General features: G+C 38.4%; 1 protein-coding gene across 1 annotated transcript in view; it reads left to right on the top strand.

Moving 5' to 3' along the window:
* The window catches only part of gpat4 (glycerol-3-phosphate acyltransferase 4), a 77,579-nt gene extending 68,988 nt beyond the window's left edge, over positions 1 to 8,591 (top strand). The window contains exons 10-13 of the mRNA XM_039768484.1: positions 2,231 to 2,316; positions 4,476 to 4,604; positions 6,388 to 6,467; positions 7,473 to 8,591. Coding sequence (XP_039624418.1) covers positions 2,231 to 2,316; positions 4,476 to 4,604; positions 6,388 to 6,467; positions 7,473 to 7,581 — 404 coding nt within the window. The 3' untranslated portion in view covers positions 7,582 to 8,591. The remainder of the gene's footprint in view (positions 1 to 2,230; positions 2,317 to 4,475; positions 4,605 to 6,387; positions 6,468 to 7,472) is intronic.
* Positions 8,592 to 23,777: the final 15,186 nt, after the last annotated feature.

Here is a 23,777-nt window from a genome sequence, read left to right as displayed (position 1 = left end):
TTTTATGCTTATTAAAACTAATATACCATTCCTATCTAGCAGAGAATTTAGATATATTGTACTTAATTGTAGTAATGTTTGTCTGTGTTATGTGCTGAAATTTGACCTTGCAGTAAGTGCCACAAGGTTTATTGGTCATGACAGATGTAAATAAGTTAGATGCAGCTGATGTTTCCCATGAGTGTTTCTTTGCCATAAAGAATTGGATTGATTTATATCACTGTTAGATTCCCAAAAAAAGTGCAGAAAAGTGCTGCTTTTATATTTCCTGGAAATAAAGGGACAGAACTGTCAATAAGCAGGGTTCTTGTGAGATAATGTGGAATTCAGGCAGAGTTCACTTCATTTTTAATCACCATGATTGTTAAAATTTTATAAAAGCAAAATTAGTGGAATTTCTTCAAAATTCATGAAATTTAGTTAATTTGTAGTTTGACATTTTTACTTTTTCAGAGTATTTAAAGATAAGGCTTTCTGGGTTCTCTTAAGTATCATAAAGAGCAATGCTTTAGCATCATTAAAATTGATTCAATTAGTCCAAACTCTTTACATGAAAATCCTCCATCCATCCATCCATCCATCCATCCGTCCTCTTATCCGGGGTCGGGTCGCGGGGGCAGCAGCTTAAGCAGAGAGGCCCAGACTTCCCTCTCCCCGCCCACTTCTTCCAGCTCTTCCGTTAGAATCCCAAGGAGTTCCCAGGCCAGCCGGGAGACACAGTCCCTCCAGCGTGTCCTGGCTATTCCCCGGGGCCTCCTCCCGGTTGGACGTGCTTAGAACACCTCACCAGGGAGGCGTCCAGGAGGCATCCTGATCAGATGCCCGAGCCACCTCATCTGACTCCTCTCGATGCGGAGTAACAGCGGCTCTACTCTGAGCCCCTCCCGGATGACTGAGCTTCTCACCCTATCTTTAAGGGAAAGCCCAGACACCCTGCGGAGGAAACTCATTTCAGCCGCTTGTATTCGCGATCTCGTTCTTTCAGTCACTACCCATAGTTCATGACCATAGGTGAGGGTAGGAACGTAGATTGACTGGTAAATTGAGACTCAGCTCTTTTTTCACCATGACAGACCGAGGCAGAGCCCTTATCACTGCAGATGCCGCACCGATCCGCCTGTCGATCTCACGGTCCATTCATCCCTCACTCATGAACAAGACCCCGAGATACTTAAACTCCTCCACTTGGGGCAGGATCTCTCCCCCAACCCTGAGAGGGCACTCCACCCTTTTCCGGCTGAGGACCATGGTCTCGGATTTGGAGGTGCTGATTCTCACCCGAGCCGCTTCACACAGCTGCAAACCGATCCAGAGAGAGCTGAAGATCACGGCCTGATGAAAAAGCAGTGACCCAATCCTGAGTACCAAACCGGACCCCTTCAACACCCTAGCTGCGCCTAGAAATTCTGTTCCTAAAAGTTATGAACAGAATTGATGATAAAGAGCAGCCCTGGCGGAGTCCAACTCTCACTGGAAACTGGCTCGACTTACTGCTGGCAATGCGGACCAAGCTCTGACACCGGTTGTACAGGGACCGAACAGCTCTTATCAGAGGGTCCAGTACCCCATACTCCCGGAGCACCCCCCACAGGGTTCCCCTAGGGACACGGTCGAATGCCTTTTCCAAGTCCACAAAACACGTGTAGACTGGTTGGACAAACTCCCATTCACCCTCTAGGATTCTGCTAAGAAACAGATTATTTGTTAGTAATATATATATTTAAAGTAATTGTTACCTCGATGGAGAAACACAAACTCAGAAAACTGACTATGTACTGTAAGTCAGCATTTTAGCTAATGCATACTGTGCAGTTCATAGGTTTTTTGGAACTCTTCCTCCTCGCAGATTGGAATAATCATTGTTTTTTTCCACTGACTTCTTGAAGTAGGCCATTACAAGAGTCTAGGAAGATAATTAAGTTTGAATATGTTTTCACTATTTTCAGTATCTGTGGCTTTTGAGTGGCATTTTGTTTTATAGATAAAGACTGTTCCAGACTCTACCAGTATGAATGCTATGGTCCTGTAAGACCATATACTATAAGAAAAATGCTTTAAGTATGGTGAATTCAATATATGTGCAGCACATGCAATCTACTTTTGATTTTTTATTTTTTTTAAAGATTTTAAAAAGATGCTTGCTAAATATACACTTTTGGTTTATGGCCTATTTTGTTCATTCTTTGTGAAAATCGTGATGTGTATTGGTTGTTCTTTTTCATTTTAACAGGGACATGCATTAACAATACATCAGTAATGATGTTTAAAAAAGGAAGTTTTGAAATTGGAGCCACAGTATACCCAGTTGCAATCAAGGTAGGTCCAAATTCCAGACACCCTGATATCTTCCAAAGTTCCAAGTTATGTCTGCTTTGTTTTGTTCAGTGTAGTGTCACAGTGATAATCACCATACAACAACAATTTATTTATTGTATAGCCCAAAACTCCACAAAGAATGCCACAATAGGCTTTAACAGGCCCTGTTTTTTGACAGTCTTCCAGCCTTGAATCTTGAAAGATGATAAAAAAAAAAGTCCAAAAAACTTTGTTGGGAAAAATGAAAGAAGTCTTGTGAAGGGCAATCTTGTGAGAGAGATCATAGTATCCTTACCAAAATCATGATGTTCTTCAACTAATTTTGTGTACCGTTTCCTCATACATCCAAAAGATGTGCTTGATAGTATAATGTTCAACCTAAAACTGAACAGTATGAAGGAACATAGTTGTGAACACAGTTGAACACTATGGTGAATTGGGTGCCCAGTCCAAAGTTGTTTCCTGCCTTGAACCTAGTACTGCTTACAGTAGCTCTAGACTCTTCCAACCCTAAAGTTGGGTTAAATAGATGGATTGAATGAATTAAAGGATAACTGGTCTGAATGCCCATGAAGATGCCTCTCAGTTGTAGAGGTTCTCAGCCACTGTGTGTATGTACATTTTTCTTACGCTAATAATTTGGTTTCCTCCCACATTAAGAATATTTACAAGTAAGATTAATTGGTTGTCTTAATTCTCACAGCAGCAGTAGTAGTAGCAGAAGAATGAGTGAGTGTTAGTATGAATTAGTATGTCCTATAATGGAATGGCATGTTGTCTGAGATCAGTTTCTCTCTTTCACCTGTGATGCCAGGATGGGCTCTGTCCTCTTCTTCCAGCATCCCAGTACTGAAAGAAAGAGGTTAAAAATTAAAATAATTTTGTCTTGCTCACACACCTCTGGGTTTCCTTAGCTCCCCAACTAGAATTAATGAATGCATATACTGTACATTCCTTAGATTTTCTTTCCCTTTATGTATTTTATCCCTAAGTCTCCATTACTTCTTCAGCTTATTATATTACAGTCATCTTACAAATAAGGGCATAAAAGGATCTGAAGAGTATTTGTATACATTCACATTTTTAGTGGTTTAAATCTTCTTTGTCAAAGTTAGTTATACTATAAACATTCATTTTGATGCTTTTTTGTGGCAGTAAATAGGACTATGTAGCATTCGAATATAAATTCCTACTTGCAAAGTCTCTCAATCGAAAGGTAATTAATCTCAATACATGAATATAGTGTTCTTTATGTAGCATATTCATCTTATGATTAACGCATATATAATAATAGCCAGAGGTGATATATGTTAATGGGTGAGCCATCGTACATAGCATCTCACCATTCATCTACTTTTTCATGTGTTTGTGCTTTAGTGACTTCATGTTGTTTTTTTTTTTTTTTTGTTTTTTGACACTGTTTGTGATAAATGTATTAGTAATGAAAAAGTGTGGGTATCATAAATATGGTGAAGCAAAAGTTTTAGTTTCGAATTAATGGCCAAGTGATTGGTAAATTATCTATACATACAAAAGGAAAACACTCAGTTCCATTACCTGGTATCTCTTACCTGGGATCATAAAGTAATACCATAATATGAAAAGTTCTGCTTTCTTCAGTACACTTTCTTGCTCCTACTTCTTCATTCATGTATACTTTACATTATATGATGTTTGTGCCCTTAGCATACGAGATGCTGCAAAAAGTTTTTTCTCTTCATACATAGCAGTTGTTATACTTGGGTCTTCCAGACATGTAGCCTTTATGCAAGTAAAAGGCTATATTTAGTTAATGTAAGCTTTTGCAGCACTTATTGCAATCCCAGAATGCTAAACATTGTCAAGAATGCATGAATCATTTGTAGCTAGCAGCTTCAGTTTAAGACCAACTAGATGATTATCAACACATTTCTTTGGCCTTTCTGAAACCGACTTACCAATTTTACAAATGTATTTTGGTTTCCGTAGTGCTGAAAGTGCCAAGTGAGCATGAATTCTCAGTGTTTGTTCATACTAAAGTAGTGGCTTAAAAGTAAGGCATATGTAAATACCTTTAATTCAAATAAAGTAATTTTAACATTTCTTAATGGTGTTTATACATAGAATGAAAACTAATGTTGAATTATTCATGTTGTAAATAAACATTTTTTTCCTTGCAGTATGACCCTCGATTTGGGGATGCTTTCTGGAACAGCAGCAAATTTGGCATGGTCAACTACCTCTTGAGAATGATGAGCAGCTGGGCGATTGTTTGCAGTGTTTGGTATCTTCCTCCTATGGTCCGAGAGGTTAGTAACAATTGCAACACTACTTAGATGAACAAGAAGAACCCATAATTAGTAAAATGATTTTTAATCTAAATACAAGATTATAAGAAGTTTTAATATTTGGTTAGTTTCCTTTGTGAGCTTGCCTGGCTGTTCAACTTTGTAATAAACTACAGGGTATGACATGATAGTATGCAATGGACTGCAACATTTTATGGTTAGAGCTCTAGTAGGCTTAACCTCATCACACTAAATTGATTATTGCAGTCTGTGATGCCCTCTCAAGTATAGTAAACCTATTCTGTTGGGGCAAGGCTCAGATAAAAAAATGCCCCAAAAGAAATATGTTGAAGTACAGAATTTATTAAAGAGAACTGTATGTTTCACAGTCCTCAGTGTGAAAAAAGTTTCATCCTTAAGACTCAAACAATTATTTATGCCACCTTTATCAGCAATACTTTAAGAATGTGTTTCCTGTAGTAATTGATCAGCCACTGTAGAATGAGATATTTAAGCTTTATTCCATGAACTACTTCTCCAGATCTTTTTGCAACATCTTTAATAGGAATTTGGTTAATACTTTGACTTATATGGTTATTTGGGATTTCTTTTGATCTTAAGATGTTGTGAATCATAAATGTGTGCAGCTGCAACATGTCTTTGATGATAAGAGCCAGTCCAGGCTAGTTGCATTTATTTTGGGATGGGGCGTCTTACGCTGCTTCATGGATAATTTATTTTCTCATTTTATTTTCCCCTTGCCTTTTAATAGTGCTGTTGAATGCTGTTGGGGTTTAATTTCGTGAACAATTTCCTTAAATTATTATACATTTATTATTAAAGGGTATGTGTGATTTTGAATTTTGATTAATGCTGTTTTTGCCGCAGTTGTTCCACAACATGTGATGTCTATTGTGCGTTGGCATTGAAAGGTCACAACTTTGTATGACCTCTAACCGAGAAAGAGGATATCAGACCAAAAACAAGCACATCCTTTTTTTGTGCTTTTTGATTTTTCTATTCTTTCTGATCTCCTAGGTCAATTTTTTGCCTTTTTTCCCCTCACATATTGGGCTTTTGACACTTCTTATTTTTCTCTTTTTTGACTTTAGTTTTGACCATTGCTTTGTTCTTTAACTGCATCTCATCTTCTGACCCTAAAATGTTTTGCTCATATTTCCAACAAAACAGTACTGTATATCAGACTGTCCAAATAAGGCATTATTGTTAACAACTGTTTTTAAACAACTGAACATAATCCACTTTTATAAAAAGATGTGTCCATCCAGTTCCTTTGTCTCTCATCACAAACATTTATAGTAATAAAATGCATTGCATTTCTCATTCCAATGTATGGTGCATCAGGAACATTAAGACTGTTTTTATTAATCCCATACCAAATGGTATATGGCGCTGCAAACGTTAACGCAGAGGTCTACATTGATTACATAGATTTTTACCGTCTTAGATGGGTAGCACTGTTAGTTTTAATGATAATTGAACCTAGTTTACCAACAAGGGGCTGTACCAGTACCTTTTTTAAACCCGACTATTGAATTATTATTTTGCACACTGAGAAAATGAAAGAAGCACCAAACTTCATACATATTTGTTCCTCATATACCTGTAAAGAGATTTTAATAAATGTAGTGTAAGAAATATGCAATAATGTGGAACATTTCTCTGGAGATATTCATTTTAATGGCACTGTTTACAGTATATACTCAAAGGAGTTAAAATAGTTAAACAAAAGCCTTGTATAAGGGGTTAGCAGATGAGATAAACTGGCTTCCTCTTTCCACAGGAAGGGGAGGATGCTGTCCAGTTTGCTAATCGTGTCAAATCAGCAATTGCACATCAAGGTGGCTTGGTAGACTTGCTATGGTAAGTATGCCAAATTTTTTTCTTCTCTCAAATATACATTTGGTGATAGAATGTAGATAACAATACTGTGGCAATTTCCTGTTAGGTTACACTTACTATGAATATAGCTGACTTCAAACAAATTATGTGAACTTATTCACAAGTAGTATTTTGCAATATCATGTAATCCCCTACTTGGGGATTTTTTTTCTATAATGTTTGCATAATTTTATTGCTGTTTTGCTAAAACTAAAGTTCTGATATTTGCCAGGTGATGGCAGAACAGTCAATAGAACTTAAATTTTACTAAATATACAGGATCAAAAATATGGATGTCACTCTTAACTCCAGACTTGTTTCATGAAGAGCATCAGTTATATTGGTGGAATGGTTTAAATTATGAATAGCATTTCAGAGTCTTTATATTTTATGGTTGCACACCATTTATTCAACATACTGTGTTTTTTCTTTTTCCACTAGATTTTTGTACATTTAAGTGTTTAATGAAACTTGTCCTGTTTATCAGTTCAGACATTTGTTTAAGTTTGCCTTCTTTAGTACTTTTATTTTGATTAGTCCATTTACTAATGTTGGCAGAATGGAAAGATAAAAAGAAGCCTTGTCTGTACAGTGAAGATAAAGAAATATGATTTATTGAACTCTTCTTTCAGCTCCTGTTATTACAGGCTAAACTGTAGATATTTTAAAATACAGTGTTTGTCCTTGTTAACTGGAAGCAAGAAAACCAGTATCATGACGGTTTTATTTACCATAATGTGTACCACATGAACAAAGGGTTATTTAGTTGATGGATGGTAAGTTATCAGTTTATCACACTGAACTTTTATTTATATTTGCAAGCAGTTTTTATTTATTTTTTTTACTTGCTGCATGCTCAGTCTCTGAGATGTATATACTTCTATAGGCTTTCTCTTCTTACCATGGCGTCCCTCACACTTCATGCTTATTTTCGCGACTCCTAGTTACCATCAGTTCTTACAATCATACTTCTGATTCTTCCCATAGGGATGGAGGCTTGAAACGTGCAAAGGTCAAAGACACTTTCAAAGAAGAACAACAGAAACTCTACAGTAAAATGCTTGTTGGAAACCAGGCAGATCGGAGCCGATCCTGAGCTCTTCCTACTTGAGCAACCTCTTGGAGCCATAAAAGGGCTAAAAGAATCTTGTGACGCCACCTGGGATGCTGACTTTTCAGGAGAATGGATGAACCAAATGGGGTTGCTTTTTTTTGACTGATCTAGCTGGTCTGTTTCAGTTTGAGCTACACAAACCTCTGATTGAATTCTTTCAGACCGGTGACAGTTACAAAGATGAACATAACAAAAATGTTTTTTTGGGTTCCAACCCTGCCATCAAATGCCTTTTATTTGTTAAAAAAAATGAAAAAAACCTTTTTGAATCTAAAGAATTGTTTTCTATAGCAAGGGTGGATTCAAATACTCACTGTCTCATTGCTTTGTTTTATTTAAGGGACTGGTTTACTGCTGCTTATTGACTTTTTCATTGCTGTGAATGTTATGTTCTTTTTCAATTCACATCCACTGACTAAAATGTAAACGCACATCACTAGAAACCAGATCTACGGATCTAGTGGATTTGAATGTTTTTAAAACTTTGTTACCAAGATGCAAGTTGGGTCTGCATGAGTGTGTCCTCTTTTCTTTTTTGAATAACCAGCTATGTTTTTATTATTATTACTTATATGATGTATGTTCTCTCAATTCACTCTTTTTTTTTTTTTTTTTTTTTCGTTCTTATTTAAAACATGGTTACAGACAAAATGTAATTTGTTTCCACTGCTATCCGCACAACTTGTAAAATACAGGGCATACTCCCAAGCATTTTTGCCTGTGAGTACTTGTGTGTGTTTGTGTATGTTTTATTTTTATCATTGCATAAGACATGGCATGTATTTGCTTGCTAAAAATTAGCAAGACTGCACATGCAACTCTTTGAATTTAAAATTGTTTGTATGACTTTTTTTTAATGTCATGTTTTGTTTAGGTAACATCATAAATGTCAATACTGCAACAGCTTTTAAAATGTGTTAATTTGGAAAAAGCAAGTAGTTATTTTAAGATATGAATAAATGGGTTCAGGGAACTATTTGCAATTGTTGAAACTTTTTCACCATTTTTTGTTTAGGGTTTACCTTTAGAAAGTTTTCCTCCTCTGTTAATTTTCTGATGCATTGTCCAGTGTAGACAATTCCAGCAGTATAAGGGAGTAAGGCAAGAACCAGTAATGGACAGGGAACCATCATACACTCTGTCATATTAGGCCAATTCATTACAGAAAATCCTACCCAACCTCTACCTCAGTCTTTGGCTGAGAAGAGAACACCATATGAACATACAGAGAATGTCCAAGCTCCACACAGGTGGCTTTAAGGGTGAGATTTTAATGCCAGTACTGAAGCAGTGAGGCAGCAGCAGCAAGAAACTCTGCCATTATTCTCCCTTAATAGTTAATTGTTTTTGTAAATATTCCAAGTAATGCCAAACATCAAAGGTGAGAAAGAAAAGCCACATCCTGTATCCCTTCCTAGTCTGAAATAGCCAACCTTAATGAGTTGATGATTGTGTAATATCTCTGTTTTTTTTTTTTTTTGTTCCATTGAGAGAGAACTAAAACCTTTTGCATTAGAAATTTTTTTTGGACAAATCCAGCATATCTTGCTCATTAGTAGAACAAGCAAACTTGAGTGCACTTAAATCTGAGCTTGCTAATCAAACAGAAGAGGAAGATGATTAAAGTAAACTATATTGTTTAAAATAAAGGCTGGGTGTATCAAGAATAAGTGGCACAAAGTATGGACAAATTAGTCCCATTTCCCTCCATTCCTACACACTAAACTGTAAGTTGGAAAAATAGTGACACCACAGTTGAGGCAAAGCCAATATAGGATAGCCTTTGATCTGACCTGCAAGGATTTGCTTCTTTTGTAGCTATATTGTTTAGAAGAGCAGTGTAGAAGGGATTGAGGAGAAGTTATGACTACTTTAAAAAAAGAGTATGAGGGGAGAATTGAAGAACCGATCACTCGATTTGGACTGTATTAAGGTGTAAAGGATCAAGCAAGTCCAAAAAGGTGCTAATGGTGTAATGATTAAGATGCTCATTACTGTAAAATGGTGCATCACAGTGATGTAAGTGAATAAAGTGAGTGTGCATGCAAGTGTGTTTTAATTTTGCATAATCTCAAAATGCACAGTTCAGGTTTGTATAACTAATTTAAAAGAAAGGTAAGTTGCGTTGTACCTTGTTTAGCGATTTGGCCGACCAAGAATGAAATGGGGGACAGGCCTAGTAATTATTAAAACCTATTAGAATTTTACATGACAGTTATGGAGTGTGAGACAAAACTGAGGCTTGGTTATGAAATGAAAATTGGTGAGTGCAACATCCTATATATAAGGGAAGTAAAGTAGTTATCAGACTGCTAGATAAAGAAATGAAGTGAACATATAGCATCAGTTGGTGAGTGGCAAGAGAAAAAGTAGGAAAGAGAATGTGCCAAAGATAAAAAGAGCAATAATTTCTGGTAGCATCAAAAGCTGATTGTAAAAATCCAAAAGTCTAATAACCGTGTCTTTTCCTCTTATTGGAAGACATTAAAAATATTGATGACAAATTGCATGAATAGGCTGCTTACATGCTCTGAACAAGGTAAAAGCCAGCCTGATTTTTTTTTTCAACTGCTTGATCCTCTAGGAAAAATAAAATGGTCCCAGATATGTCAACTAGGTCTTCATCACATTTCTGCATTAGGTAACAGAAGCAATGACTGTCAATAATATGGTTGTGGCATTATGAACAACTATCCAAAGAAAGGTAAATCAGGTCTCCGCAAATTTGATTCTGACTGGATCTAAGGGGCAGTTGGATGAGTTAATTTTAAAAATCAGTGTTAGAATTTCCTGCTCAGTTTGTACATTTAAATTACTTTAGTCCTGTCTCTGTCTGTCTGGCTTCTATAAAAAGCCAAATTCTTCCCAGGGGACAAATAAAGTTCTCTCTCTCTCTCTCTCTCTGGATTTAGCATGGCCCCACAGTTTCAGTCTGCAGTCTTATCCTGCCTAGTAAATATATATTTAGACTGCGCTTGAATAATCGAATTCTGAACCTTCTCTAAAATGTCCTTGTCTACAGAACTGACATGAAGGAAACGTCTGTCTTAAAAGGTAGCAGGGGCTAGCATGACACACCAGTATAGCTTCAGTGCACCTTAACGTAAATTCTGCAAATTCCAGAAACTCTACTGGACAGATGCAACACCAGACATCCACGAGGATCTGCAGTTTGTGTCATTTCAGTGGTGGTGATCTAAGGTGATGGTTCAGAATATAATCCAGAATGTCCTATAAGGTCTCAGTTGGCTTGACTGAAATAGCTGTGGTGTACAGTTTGGGCAACCCAGTCAAACATTCTATATAATAAAAATTTAACCTGTTCAGGTTTAAACATGATGTTAGTGTATTTCAGCACGTTTTAATACAGAGGCTGTGGTAATGTGCTTTCCAAATGTTTTCCCTGGCAAGGAAAAAAGTTCTTCCAAATTTCTGCTCAACACCCCAGCATAGTGGACCTGTGTGTTTACATCTGTAGCTAGATTTTAGGAGTTGAGAAAAAGCCAAAATTCTTGTATTTGACATAACATTTATTTAATATGTCAAATACAAGAGAAGATAACATTTATCAATAATTTCAGAAATTTACATGTTTAAATGATTTTATACATTAACATTTTTCAGATTTTTCCTTTTCTTACTGTAACAGATTTAAAGTTGCAATTTTAAGGAGTCTTTACGATGTTGGCTAAATGCATTTAGATACCTCCTCAAACAAGGGCTTAACGTGATTTTATGATTGCATTTAACATGTTTGAACAGTTTGTTTGGTGTTTTTTTGCATCACTTGTGTGCACAGAGTCAGGTGTTTTTTTTTTGTTTTGTTTTTTCATTTTTTTTATTTGAATGCTGTATTTTTCATCTGCACACTTTAATCAATTGTGCATGAGTCATAAGTACTTCATGCTTTGCAGACACATAACAAGTAAGAATAAAAATAATAGTATATATTAAAAAAATAACAATGATACAGTCCCGATCAAACGTTTAAGACCATTTGAAAAATGGCAAAAAATCATATTTTGCATGGTTGGATCTTAACAAGGTTCCAAGTAGAGCTTCAACATGCAACAAGAAGAAATGGCAGTGAGACAAAACATTTTTTGAGCATGCAATTTAATGAAAACAACGATTAAACTGAAACAGGCTGTTTTACAGCTGATCAAAAGTTTAGGACCACACCTCCAAAAAAACCCGTAAACCCCCCCAAAACAGAAATCAAACTTCCAAACAAGAACTCAGTACTGAGTAGCTCCACCATTCTTGTTGATCACTTCAAAAATTCATTGCGGCATGCTTCATGCAAGCGTTTCCATGAGGTGTGTGGGGAACATTTCTCCAAGTGGTGAAGACAGCCGCACAAAGGGCATCTACTGTCTGGAACTGTCCATTTTTGCAAACTTCCCTTGCCATCCATCCCCAAAGGTTCTCAATTGGATTTAGATCAGGGGAACAAGCAGGATGGGCCAAAAGAGTGATGTTATTCTCCTGGAAGAAGTCCCTTGTCCTCCGGGCATTGTGTACTGTAGCATTGTCCTGTTGAAAAACTCAGACGAGGGCCCTCAGTCATGAAGAATGCTCTCTGCAACATCTGGACATAGCCAGCGGCCGTTTGACGTCCCTGCACTTCCTGAAGCACCATTGTTCCACTGAAGGAAAAAGCACCCCAGACCATTATGGCGCCCCCTCCACTGTGGTGCGTAGAAAACATCTCAGGTGGGATCTGCTTGTCATGCCAGTAACGTTGGAAACCATCAGGACCATCAAGCTGAAATTTTTTCTCATCAGAGAATAAAACTTTCTTCCAACTTTGAATGTCCCATGTTTGGTGCTCTCTTGCAAAGTCCAAACGAGCAGTTCTGTGGCGTTCAAGGAGACGAAGTCTTTGAAGACGATTTTTGTTTTTGAAGCTCTTCAGTCTCAGATGCTGTCTGATGGTTATGGGGCTGCAGTCAGCACCAGTAACGGCCTTAATTTGGGTCGAGGATCGTCCAGTGTCTTGACGGACAGCCAATTGGATCCTCCGGCTCAGTGCTGGTGAAATTTTTTTGGGTCTTCCACTTGACTTTTTTGTTCCATAACCCTCAGGATCATTTAAGAAATTCCAAATGACTGTCTTACTGCGTCCCATCTCAAGAGAGTGAGAGACCCTGCTTATGCAGTTCAACAACCCGACCACGTTCAAAAAGGGAGAGTTTTTTTTGCCTTTGCCATCAGAACGTGTGACTACCTGACAGAAAATGACAATGAATTCACATCTTTGCACAGATTTGGCCTTTTAAAGGCATGTGGTCCTAAAATTTTAATCCGCAGTAAAACAGCCTGTTTCAATTTAATCGTTATTTTCAATTAATTGGATGCTCAAAAAATGTTTTGTTTTACTCCCATTTCTTCTTGTTGCATGTTGAAGCTCTCCTTGGAACCTTGTTAAGATCCAACCATGCAAAATATGATTTTTTTGCCATTTTTCAAGTGGTCTTAAACTTTTGATCGGGACTGTACAAATGTATATGCTTAACTGTGTCTAAATGTATTTGAATATATACATACATACATACATACACATATGAGCGCTTTGAGTACAACAACAACAACATTTATTTATATAGCACATTTTCATACAAACAGTAGCTCAAAGTGCTTTACATAATAAAGAATAGAAAAATAAAAGACACAATAAGAAAACAAAATAAAGTAGTGAGAAAATATTTGATAATCATCTTATTTCAATCTTGATTTTTCGCAACTTCAACAGATCATCTGCAGATTTATTTACTCTATGTTGAAAGCTGTAATTGAAATGAAAATTTCTAAAACAAGTCAGAACTTTACAATTTCTGAAATAGCTCGAGGTGCAGCCCCCAGCTTGGAAAGTTCTACGTTAATGTCTTTTTCCATTCTAGTCACGATGCTTTTTCAGCCAAAATTAAATGAATAGCAGCATGGCAAACATTTTATGTAATCAAAAATGCCCTGATATTAGTTATCAAATGTAAGTCATTTATTAATACTTAATAGCATTGTGACTGCCAAAGTAAGGCACTCCTAAATTTATATCCAGATGTTGGAATGAGACACTACCACTTATTAGACTTCTTCTCAGAATAATTGAAACTAATCCCATGTAAAATTCACATCCTATTTACCAATCCTTTAACACAAGAGACCTCATTTCATTACAGTTTTCCAGTTTTGCCATTTTTTAACAATCATGCATGCTAAAAAGTTGAATAAAAGTTCATGATTAATAGAAAATATTAATCAACAATAACATCATAAGGATCTTCATCAGGTTCCATAACTTCTCATGCACTGTGGATTGTCACTCTGGAATTTTCTATTGCTGCCATTTTAGTTATGCAGGAAAACCATGAACTCTCACTGTCTCTTTATTAGTTTGCCTTCATCTAAGAGAGTCAGTGACATAAAATTGTCTTTCACACATGTGCTTGTCTGCTTAAAGTTTGCCTAGTCTGACCTATAAAGATAACGTTATTCAATTCTTCCTAGAATACTGTTTGTGCTTTTCACTGCACTTTACCTGCCAGTTTGCATTTTCAGGTTTGATAAGAGTTTTTATGCTCCACCATATCCAGCTCTATTCACTTTTCTTAATGGTAATTCCTGCCTCTGTAAATCGTGTCTCTCTGAGCTTGTGACCTTCTGTCCAGTAAATCATCTCTGTGCTGGTCTACAGTAATAACAAAACAGGAAGTTTTGCTTCAAAATCTCTAATCTGTCGTATCTAATGTGTGCATTGGGTACACATGACACCTCACAAACTCTGTGTGATGAAGTTAGCTTGGTTGGCCTGATGTGAGTGTGCACTGTGTTGGAATGGTCACTCATCAGAGAGATTATCTGCTTAGCGCCTGATAACGGGTAAATACTTTAACTTGTTATTAAAATATAACCTAGACAGCGGTTTCAAGGTAAGGTCGTTGTACTAATGCTCTGAGAGTGGCAGTAAGTCGTATGTTGATTTGCACATGCAAGTGAGAGTTTCACTGTAATCTGTACTTTACCGTTTATACTTTAACATGGCCTTTTTATAACTTCACTTTAACTTAATACTGATACTCTGTGTTCAATTCTTCATAAAAACTATTCACAGTGGCTCCAAAATCCGTACTGACCCCTACTCTCTCTTCTGTTTCTTTTTCCGGTTTCTTTGTGGTGGCAGCCTGGGCCACCACCACCTACTCAAAGCATCATGATGCACCAACATTGATGGACTGAAAGCCAGAAGTCTACGTGACCATCATCATCAGGTCCTTCCATGAAAACCCTAAATACAAAGAGGACTCTTTGATTTATGTTAGGTAGATTGCCCAGAGGGGACTGGGCGGTCTCTTGGTCTGGAACCCCTACAGATTTTATTTTTTTCTCCAGCCTTTGGAGTTTTTTTTTGTTTTTTCTGGCCATCGGACCTTACTCTTATTCTATGTTAATTAATGTTGACTTATGTTTATCTTTTATTGTGTCTTCTATTTCTCTATTCATTTTGTAAAGCACTTTGAGCTACATTTTATTGTATGAATATGTGCTATATAAATAAATGTTGATTGATTGATTGATTGATTGTACACATGACAATAATGTCCCTATGCTGTTGGTATGGCATTCTGCCTCCTATGACCCAGTAAAATTGAATTAACAAGGTGGACTAGAACAACCATTAACGATGAAACTTCAACTCTGAAATTTTCACCTAATGTCTACCTTCATTTTTGTTACACCTATGAATAAACAATTGACTTTTTTTCTAGCACCTGATGGAGTGAGCGAGTTGATCACCTTTTTTGCTTTTGAAGAGATTGAAGGACGCTGCTAGGTCTGTGCGGCAGATATCACAAGACAAGGGACGAGACTGAAAACAACAAACTGACCGTCACTGCATAGGTAAGCAAACGTTTTTTGTTATTTGCTCACTACATATATCTGTATTGTGCGATACTTTGCAGTTGCCAATTAACACAAATGTGGGATGGAAAACCAGCATACCCAGAGATGAGACATGCATAGATGCCATACAGATATCAATACAATTTGAATCCAGGCTGCTGGATCCACAATGTACCAGAGAATCCCTGTGCTCCAGCCACACTTAATTCACACACACTACTAATCTATTGCTGTTTTCAATGCCACCTCCATTGTTTCATTGTTAAATACATCAAAGATATTTGTGTAAAGTACAGAAGGAGCAGTCTGACTCCAAGCTGACTCCAAGTCTTCGTACTTCGCATACAATATGAAGGTTAGCTCCAAACCAGGGTGTTCTCAAGCAGTGTGCAGTATAACCTTATCAAAGTAATGTCTCTACATAACAGGGCCGCTCAGTACCTCCCATGTTTCAATCTTTGATTCAGTTGAGTGCCAGTTTCATGGTTACTCATGTAAACTGAGTGCTGTTTTATAAAGCCCAACTGTTCCTACTAGAAGCCATGTGTAAATATCAGGACTCCAGATCTTAGCAGCTATAACTGCCATTTATCACACTGCAGCATGATAGAAGTATTATTTTAGAAATGTTATGAGTACTAGCCTTAAAAGCAAACAGAATCATTGTGCTGCTCAAAGGTGCGGCGTGTCGGTGAGCTTCATATGAGGGATCAGATAGAAACAAACCAGTGTGAAGTGAGAAGAGCTTTAACTTCATCCACTGGAAACTGCCTATCACAATTCTGAGTCAAAGGGGTCTAGTATATTTTTGAGCATCATCAGCAATCTGAACAGATGTTTTAAAATTGAAAATGATGAAATTAGGATAGTGGGTATAATTGAAATCGGTAACCTTCATCAAAATGTTATAGTCCTCATCTTCCCTGCTATTACCTGAAATCATGAATACAGGCATCTGCTTTATTAACAAGATTAGCAGGAAAGTTAGGGCACTCATCCTAGCGTCACCTGAAGGTTTCTCTTTATTCTAAGATTGCCGTGGTCAATTTACTTCATCCATTCTTATTCATGGATGTTTGGGGTCTTTGCGATTTTTAGCTCAAGGCAGCATTGCGTGGCACTTTTACTCACACACCTATACTCACTTTTAACAAGCATGTTTTAGAGTCCATCTACCCTAACGTGAAAAATTTTGGAAAGTCACCAGAGAATAGAGCAGATAGTGACCAGGCCCAGATGTAGAAACAGTCCAGTGGAGCCATGAGGCAGAAGTCCAGACCAATGTGCTGCTTCACTTGAGGACCTAATGCACTGAATGTGTCACAGCTGCCAATTGCCCTTACTTTTTTTTCAAAGGCTTCAGAAGGCTAGTTTGTTAGTGGCTGTCCAATATTAAGTTAAATAAGCCTGAGTTTGTATGTAGGGATGGCAGTCTGTCAAGAACGCAATCTTACAGTAGATTACAGCTTGGCATTTAATGCAAGTGCCATGCAGATTTCTTTCCACATGCCTGCGAGTCAGTCAATGTGTTTCTGTACTTTAAATCTTTAGCTGGCCAGACACAGGTGGTCAAGGTACATCCACTGTTCTGTACGTTTTATACACTGTCCAATGTTAAACCCGTGAATGGAGATGATTTTCTCTGGCCAAGCTTAGAATATTGATTTAGTATCATGTTCCTATTATATAAGTGTACGTATATAAATTTGAAAAGTAGACTTAAAAATTGCAGAAATAAAGCAGGAGACCACAATTCCCATTACAAAACAAAGATAAATGAATGGAAATGTATCTGGACCATGCAAGAAGAAAGACAGCAGAATTTAAAAATGTTAACTTGGGTCATCAGCCTGATTCAGTTCTCACAGTTTACAGGTGGTGTTTGTGAGTTAAAAGGATTTCCAGGCATAGTAGATGTCTGCGATTGTCTGATTTACAATTTCCAGGACCCTCCAGAAAGAGTAAGATTTGTTTAGATTAAATATCAGACTGGGACCAGGAAATGGTCATTCTGTTTCTGTAGACGATGGGTGTCTCTGCTCTGGATCTCCATTGGCATCAATAAATTTAAAGAGGTTATCTTTAATTTCAAACACAGCAGAAATAGACACTGACCTCTTTTGAAGTACTGAGTGAACACCTTGAAATTTTATCCTCTAACCTGGATATGGGAATTGAGTTTCGATTAAGGGTTACTAGATAAAGCTAGACATGGCATCTGCTTATACTTCACATTTAACATTTTTCACTCCAGCACTTTTGGTTGAGCTTAGGAAGAAGTTTAAATTTACAACAGAGCAGGAGGAACCACAAGAGCACGTATCCCAAAGCTATTCCGTCTTTTAGGTGAGTGATGTTCTAAACAAGTAGCTTGATTATTTTTACAATTTTTACATGCATGCAGGTTTGTTCCAAACTTGCCACCAATTGGATCCCTTCTGGACTACAACTTCATGAAGATCAAATTTCAGGCATTTCCAAAATCAAGTACCTTAACCTGTTGAGCCAAAGGATTTTTACAGGGTGGTCCAGATCTAACTATTCAGATCCACATCGTCTGGATGACTTTGATTTATGTGGGGACGATTCCACTTTGGCGCGAAGACGATTCTTCATGTCGTCAGTTCACACACTTCTTGATGGTCCGGGTTTTTCGGGTGATTTTTCTATGTAATAAACTTAAGTTATAGTGTAATGAAATGATAATGTAATGTAGATCTGGACCGCCCTATACTGTATTCTTTGAAAGTTACAGACCACCTTCATTCATCTAGATATCCTACCACAGCTTGGAACAGCAAGCTCACTCCTTAACTCCTACACTGACACTCTTTATTCTGGTAACTGCAGTGAATTCCATCCCATGCTGGTGTTAGGTTATTTGCATGCCAACTGACCGCGCGATAGCTAACCTATGCGGCTGGGTGTCCTAGCCTACTTATAATCTGTGCTCTAGGCAAATGCCTAATTCACCTTAATGGTGGCGCCAGCCCTGATTACATCCCACTGTTAACACCATTTTAACCAGTCTGCATCACACACACTCTCCACAGAGATTCATTCACCTCTAATTTTAACTTACGGCTTTGAGCTTTTCATTCAAGAATAATAAAGACAAATAACGAAGTCTCTATTACAGTCTGGGATTTAGTTTACTTTTTTTCTCCTTTTGCGGCACTTGATTACTTTTTGCCTGAAGAAGGGGCCTGAGTTGCCCCGAAGGCTTGCATATTGTAATCTTTCCAGTTAGCCAATAAAAGGTGTCATTTTGCTTAACTTCTCACCACATCCATGATGGCTAACAGAGTACAACACCCGTGTACTTAATACATCGTGAACAGAGTAGGGGAGAAGATAATGGAGAACAAAATCTGGCACCTTAGTGTTGGAGTGCAGGTAGATGATAATCGGCAGTTAGTCAACAAGTACATTTTGTTATTTTTGTAAGTTTAATAATTTATTCTAAGTTGAAGGGAGCTAGAGCCTAGTCCAGCAGAATTGGATACAAGAAAAGAATCTCTAATCTTTGTGAGAACTGTTTTCAAAGGTGACCCACTATAATGCATTAATATCTTAAATAAATTTAGCTTCATACGAGAGCTTTGGATTAGAATTGAGAGTTGCCACCTCGCAATGATAAGATTCTGGATTGATTCCCAGTTGAGATGCCTTCTACCTACTTTTCTTGCTTTATTCAGTTTGGCTACCTTCAGGGACTTTGAGTCCACTTCGATTCAGTAGACATGCTGCACATTTGACTGGTGACCTGGAGTGAATGATCTAACGTCTTCAGAATTAAACCATAGAATGTCTCCATGGACATGCAGCAAAAATAAACATCACACAGACAGTAACCAGGCATGGATTCAGAACCCAGGCTCCATAGCTGTGAGACAGAACTCTAACCATTGTGCCACCCTTCAAAGAGAACATACTTTAGTTTTATTCCATTTGATCCTTGCTGATACTTGTTAATCCTGTGACATGAAGGAATCAGAATTGTGAATGGTGGACAGAATAGCACAAGCTGCTTTGAATAGTTGAGGCATCAGCCAGGTGTCCCCGTTTATTAAACCAAACAATCAAAACCTGTGCACAGAGGCAACAGCAAAAAAAGACTGCATATCAGCCCAACAAACAAAAGGTTTCCGACGATAGGGAGGCTTAGGTAACTTGAAGGAGTTTGTTCAGGTTCAGGATCCAAAATCAGTAGCCATCCTCTGGGCACCCTAGGGTTTTTATAGATCCCCAAACAGAAAGGTCAAGGCCAGCTCTGGGTACTGTGGCTGAGTTAGCTAGCCAGTTGTCAGAGCTGCAAGTGCTAAAGGGGAGACAGTTAGTATGGGTACCCTCTCTTGTCCTGGAGTGATACACTTGCATCAGCAGAGCTAGGAAGGTGATCCCTTGTTGCACATACGTGACAAAATGCTTAATGGACATGATAGTGTTAATCATTTTCAGCCTTCAACTTTTTTTCTCTCATTTTTATCTACACAATTTTATAACCGATAGTCCAGAATGAACACATCGTGAGCAGGTTCCTTGCTTTGTTCTTTTGTCATTTGCCTTTCATTATTAGACAGTAAGTGGGTAAGAACACACAAATCAACTAAAAACTGAAAGAACCCTTTAAGGGTTAAAATGGCAGCTGAGGGTTCTGAAAAGTCCGCCTCAGGTGTTCTCAGCTATGGAGAAATACTCAATTTATGGAACTGAAGTGATTGCTTACAATCATTGCTAACTATGACAACAGCCTGCGGCAGCACCAGATTGCAATAAAACTTCATAACAGCTAAGGATTCAATTGCTGCTAAGACAATGAAGATTTCAGAAAAGGCATGAAAACAGTTTACAACTTTGGAGATAAAAAAAAAGGCGCTTACAAGGACATTCCTGAGATATTCCGAAAAATGCAACAATAACTCATTTTTGAGATACCTGACATAAAGTGTAGGTCAGTAGACTGGTTCTCAGGGTTCTACAACAGGCAGCACGGTGACCACTTCTAGAATGGGAAATAATAAAGACCTAAAGAGAGCACGAGTCAGCCTTTATCACTTCTTGCAGTAAGTCTGGCAATGCCTTTTGTGTGAGTTAATTTGGGTTACATGTTTATCAGAGCAATTACTGACTCTCAGCTGGCTGCACAGTAGCGTGGGCATCAGTGGTGGACTGATACCAAGATTCTTTATCTGTCACATACACAGTTATACAAGTACATGTAGTCAAATTGTGCCTTGAATCGGCCATGAGACAGTGCAATAAAGTTAATATATAGATCATTTAAATTGAAAAAGAAGAAATTGAAATTAAAAAGAAAATTGAAAGGGCAGAACTAAGGTGATACAATATATAGGTCAAAAAGTATATATCTAAAACAGTACAATTTTAAACAAGTTGTGAGCTGTGTACAAATGTAACAGAATAGAATATCTATGTACTGTAAAGTGCAGTGCGCTAGTTCGCTGGTTAAAATGACGTGGCAGCAGCTGAGAAACAATGAGCTAGAGAATTTAGTTTGTGTTAATGAACAGTTGAAAAAGTTTGTGGTGACGCGGCCAGGTTAAGGAGTCATATATCCTGTGGCTAGAAGCTCCTCCTGAGCTTCTCTGTTCTGGCCATAATACTCCTAAAGCATTTGGCCGACTTCAACAGGTCGAACAGAAAGTTACTGGAGCGAGATGAGTCTCTGATAATCCTAGTTGCTTTAGTCCTGCATCTCCTGGTGTAAATGTCCTGTAGAGACAGATGGGATCTGGTGCAGCGTTCCACCACCTGGATCACTCTCTACAGTTCCTTAATGTCGCCTAGCCGTTCCCAAACCAGGACGTGATGTTCTGAGTCACTGGAGAAACCTGAAATTTCCCCAGCTGTCTAAGATAATAAAGATACTGCCTCAGCTTTTCAGATTGTGCTTGAATATGATCAGTCCATGTCAGATCCTCTGATGTGAAGCTGCTCACCCTCTCCACAGTGATCCCTTTGATGTTGAGGTGGGTGTAGGATTGCTGTTGTCTCCTACTTAAATCCACTATGAACTCCTTGGTTTTGCTGACATTCGGTTGGAGGCAGTTCTTCTGACACCATGATACCAGGTTCTCCGCTTCCTCCAATATGCTGTCTCGTTGTTGGAGATGAAGCCCAGCACCACTGTATCATCAGTAAATTTGACAATGGAGTTGGAGGCATGTGTGGCCATGCAGTCATGAGTGTACAGGGCATAGAGCAGAGGGCTGAGTACACAGCCTTGTGGCGCTCCTGTACTAAGTGTGATGATGCTGGCGGCTCAACTACCAACTCTAACCACCTGAGATCTCCCTGTGAGAAAGTTGAAAACACAGGCGGCTGTTCAGTCCCAGGTCTTCCAGCTTGGTGAACAGTCTATGGGGGACAATTGTATTGAGAGCTGAACTGTAATCAATGAACAGAAATCTCATATTGATGTGAGAGCCCCATCCACCTATTCTTTGTTTTTAAATCCGCTTATCCCATTACAGTGGAATTGAAAACAATCGAACACAGACATGCAATTTATTTAGAGTATCCCAACAACATGGCAAGCATTTCTTTGATAACTGGCACAGCTAACACTACAAGAATTACTGAAATTGGCACTCATACTGATTGTTAACCTAACACACTTATTATCTTTACAATATAGGAGTAATCTAGTGAACAAAGAGAAAATCCACATGGACACTAAGAAAGTGTGCCAACTCCATGGAGACATTCAATGGTCTGTGAATCAGTGTTGTGAGGCAATAAGTGGTGTAGATCAGTTTTTAATCATTTAATCCTCTTCATGGCGACTCATCCTATGGGTCAGCTTCAGATGGTGTTGCACATGCCCATGTCAGCAGGATGGTTCATTAGCAATTGCCAGCCGATGGTCTCAAGTCAATTAGTGAGTGCCAGTTAAGCATTAGAGGAGACTATAAAGGGAACAAGGATAGAACAGAAGAAAGCATTGTTCGAAAAACGATCACTGAATAATGGAAAGTTGAACCAAGGAAGAAAAAATGGAGTAAGCAGCAGACTGCTGAACACTTTTTATGGAGCAGGACACAGGGCTAAGGGAACTCCAAGAGTCAGGCTGCCCTCTCAGCAGCTGAGCAAACCAAAAGGTGGTGCTTTCGACAGAGTGAGAGAGCCCAGAAACAGGTGGAAGGATGGGGTCTCAATGTGGCGACAGTGGCGAGATAGGGCATGGTGCCATAGGGAGCTGCAGGTACTGATGGGGGTGGCATCTTTATGGACTGCAAGGGCCAGACAAGGTACCAGTTCAGGTCAGTGAGTACCAGAGGAGATGGCGGATTGTAGGATGTAGCGGCCCACATCCAGGGAACACCCAGTGGTCCTGACGAGGATTGAGAATGTGAGTGAGGCTTGGAACATTGTTTCTTTTACCTTTCCAGATAAGGATTTAAAGTTGATTTTAACTTATTTACTGGAATACTTCTTCTATTTATTTTAATGAAGACAAAGTGTTAAACACATATGGGATATTTTATGAAGAAGACTATTGATTATTTATTACACTATTTATGTATTTGTTGATTCATAACCTTATGGGAGCCCTTTAAATTTTATGGCTAAAATTAGCTGTTTCTGCATGTGAGCAAGTAAGCCTCATGTGTGCTTACTCTCTTGCTCTTGTTCACCCTTGGTTGTGACTATCGGTGACCCCAAGTTCAAGAGGGTTATGGCAGCTGCGGCCAAACCGGGTCGAGGTTCTTTACCTGGCCAGCATACACAAGAAGAAATGCAACAATCAGGCTGGCAGAAGATGCCCATGTGAACGTGGGTATGCTGGTGTCCCAGCTGGGCTGATCCAAAGATCCTTACCCAGTTGGGAGGTAAGTATAATGGAGAGACGGGGGAAGAAATCCCCTCTGTTTACTCTCCCAATATGCTAAAGGTAACACCCTTGGGCTTCAGTAGCCACTTGGATACCTGCAGGGTATGCTGGGAATTGTAGTTCCTTGGAGCAGTGCTTTTGGGTTCTGTGGGTGCCTCCAGGGAGTACTGCAGGGATCCATGATCTCTACTTATGGGGACTTCTGTTTGACCTGGAAGTGCTTCCTACAGGCTATGCCTTGGCACTGGAAGTACTCCTAGGCCTGGTGTAAAAGGAATTGGTGAGTTGGAGTTGAGTGGGAAAAGGATAAAGCTTGCCAGGAGGAGAAAAGAGAAAAGAACAAGAGAATGAAGAGAAGGGTGTTTGTGTATTTGCGTATTTATTACAAAGAAACCTTTGTTAAGGTAAAGAATTC

The sequence above is a fragment of the Polypterus senegalus genome, chromosome 11 (assembly GCF_016835505.1).
Source record: "Polypterus senegalus isolate Bchr_013 chromosome 11, ASM1683550v1, whole genome shotgun sequence".
NCBI classification, from domain to species: Eukaryota; Metazoa; Chordata; class Cladistia; order Polypteriformes; family Polypteridae; genus Polypterus; species Polypterus senegalus.
This window is presented reverse-complemented; position numbering and strand designations above follow the sequence as displayed.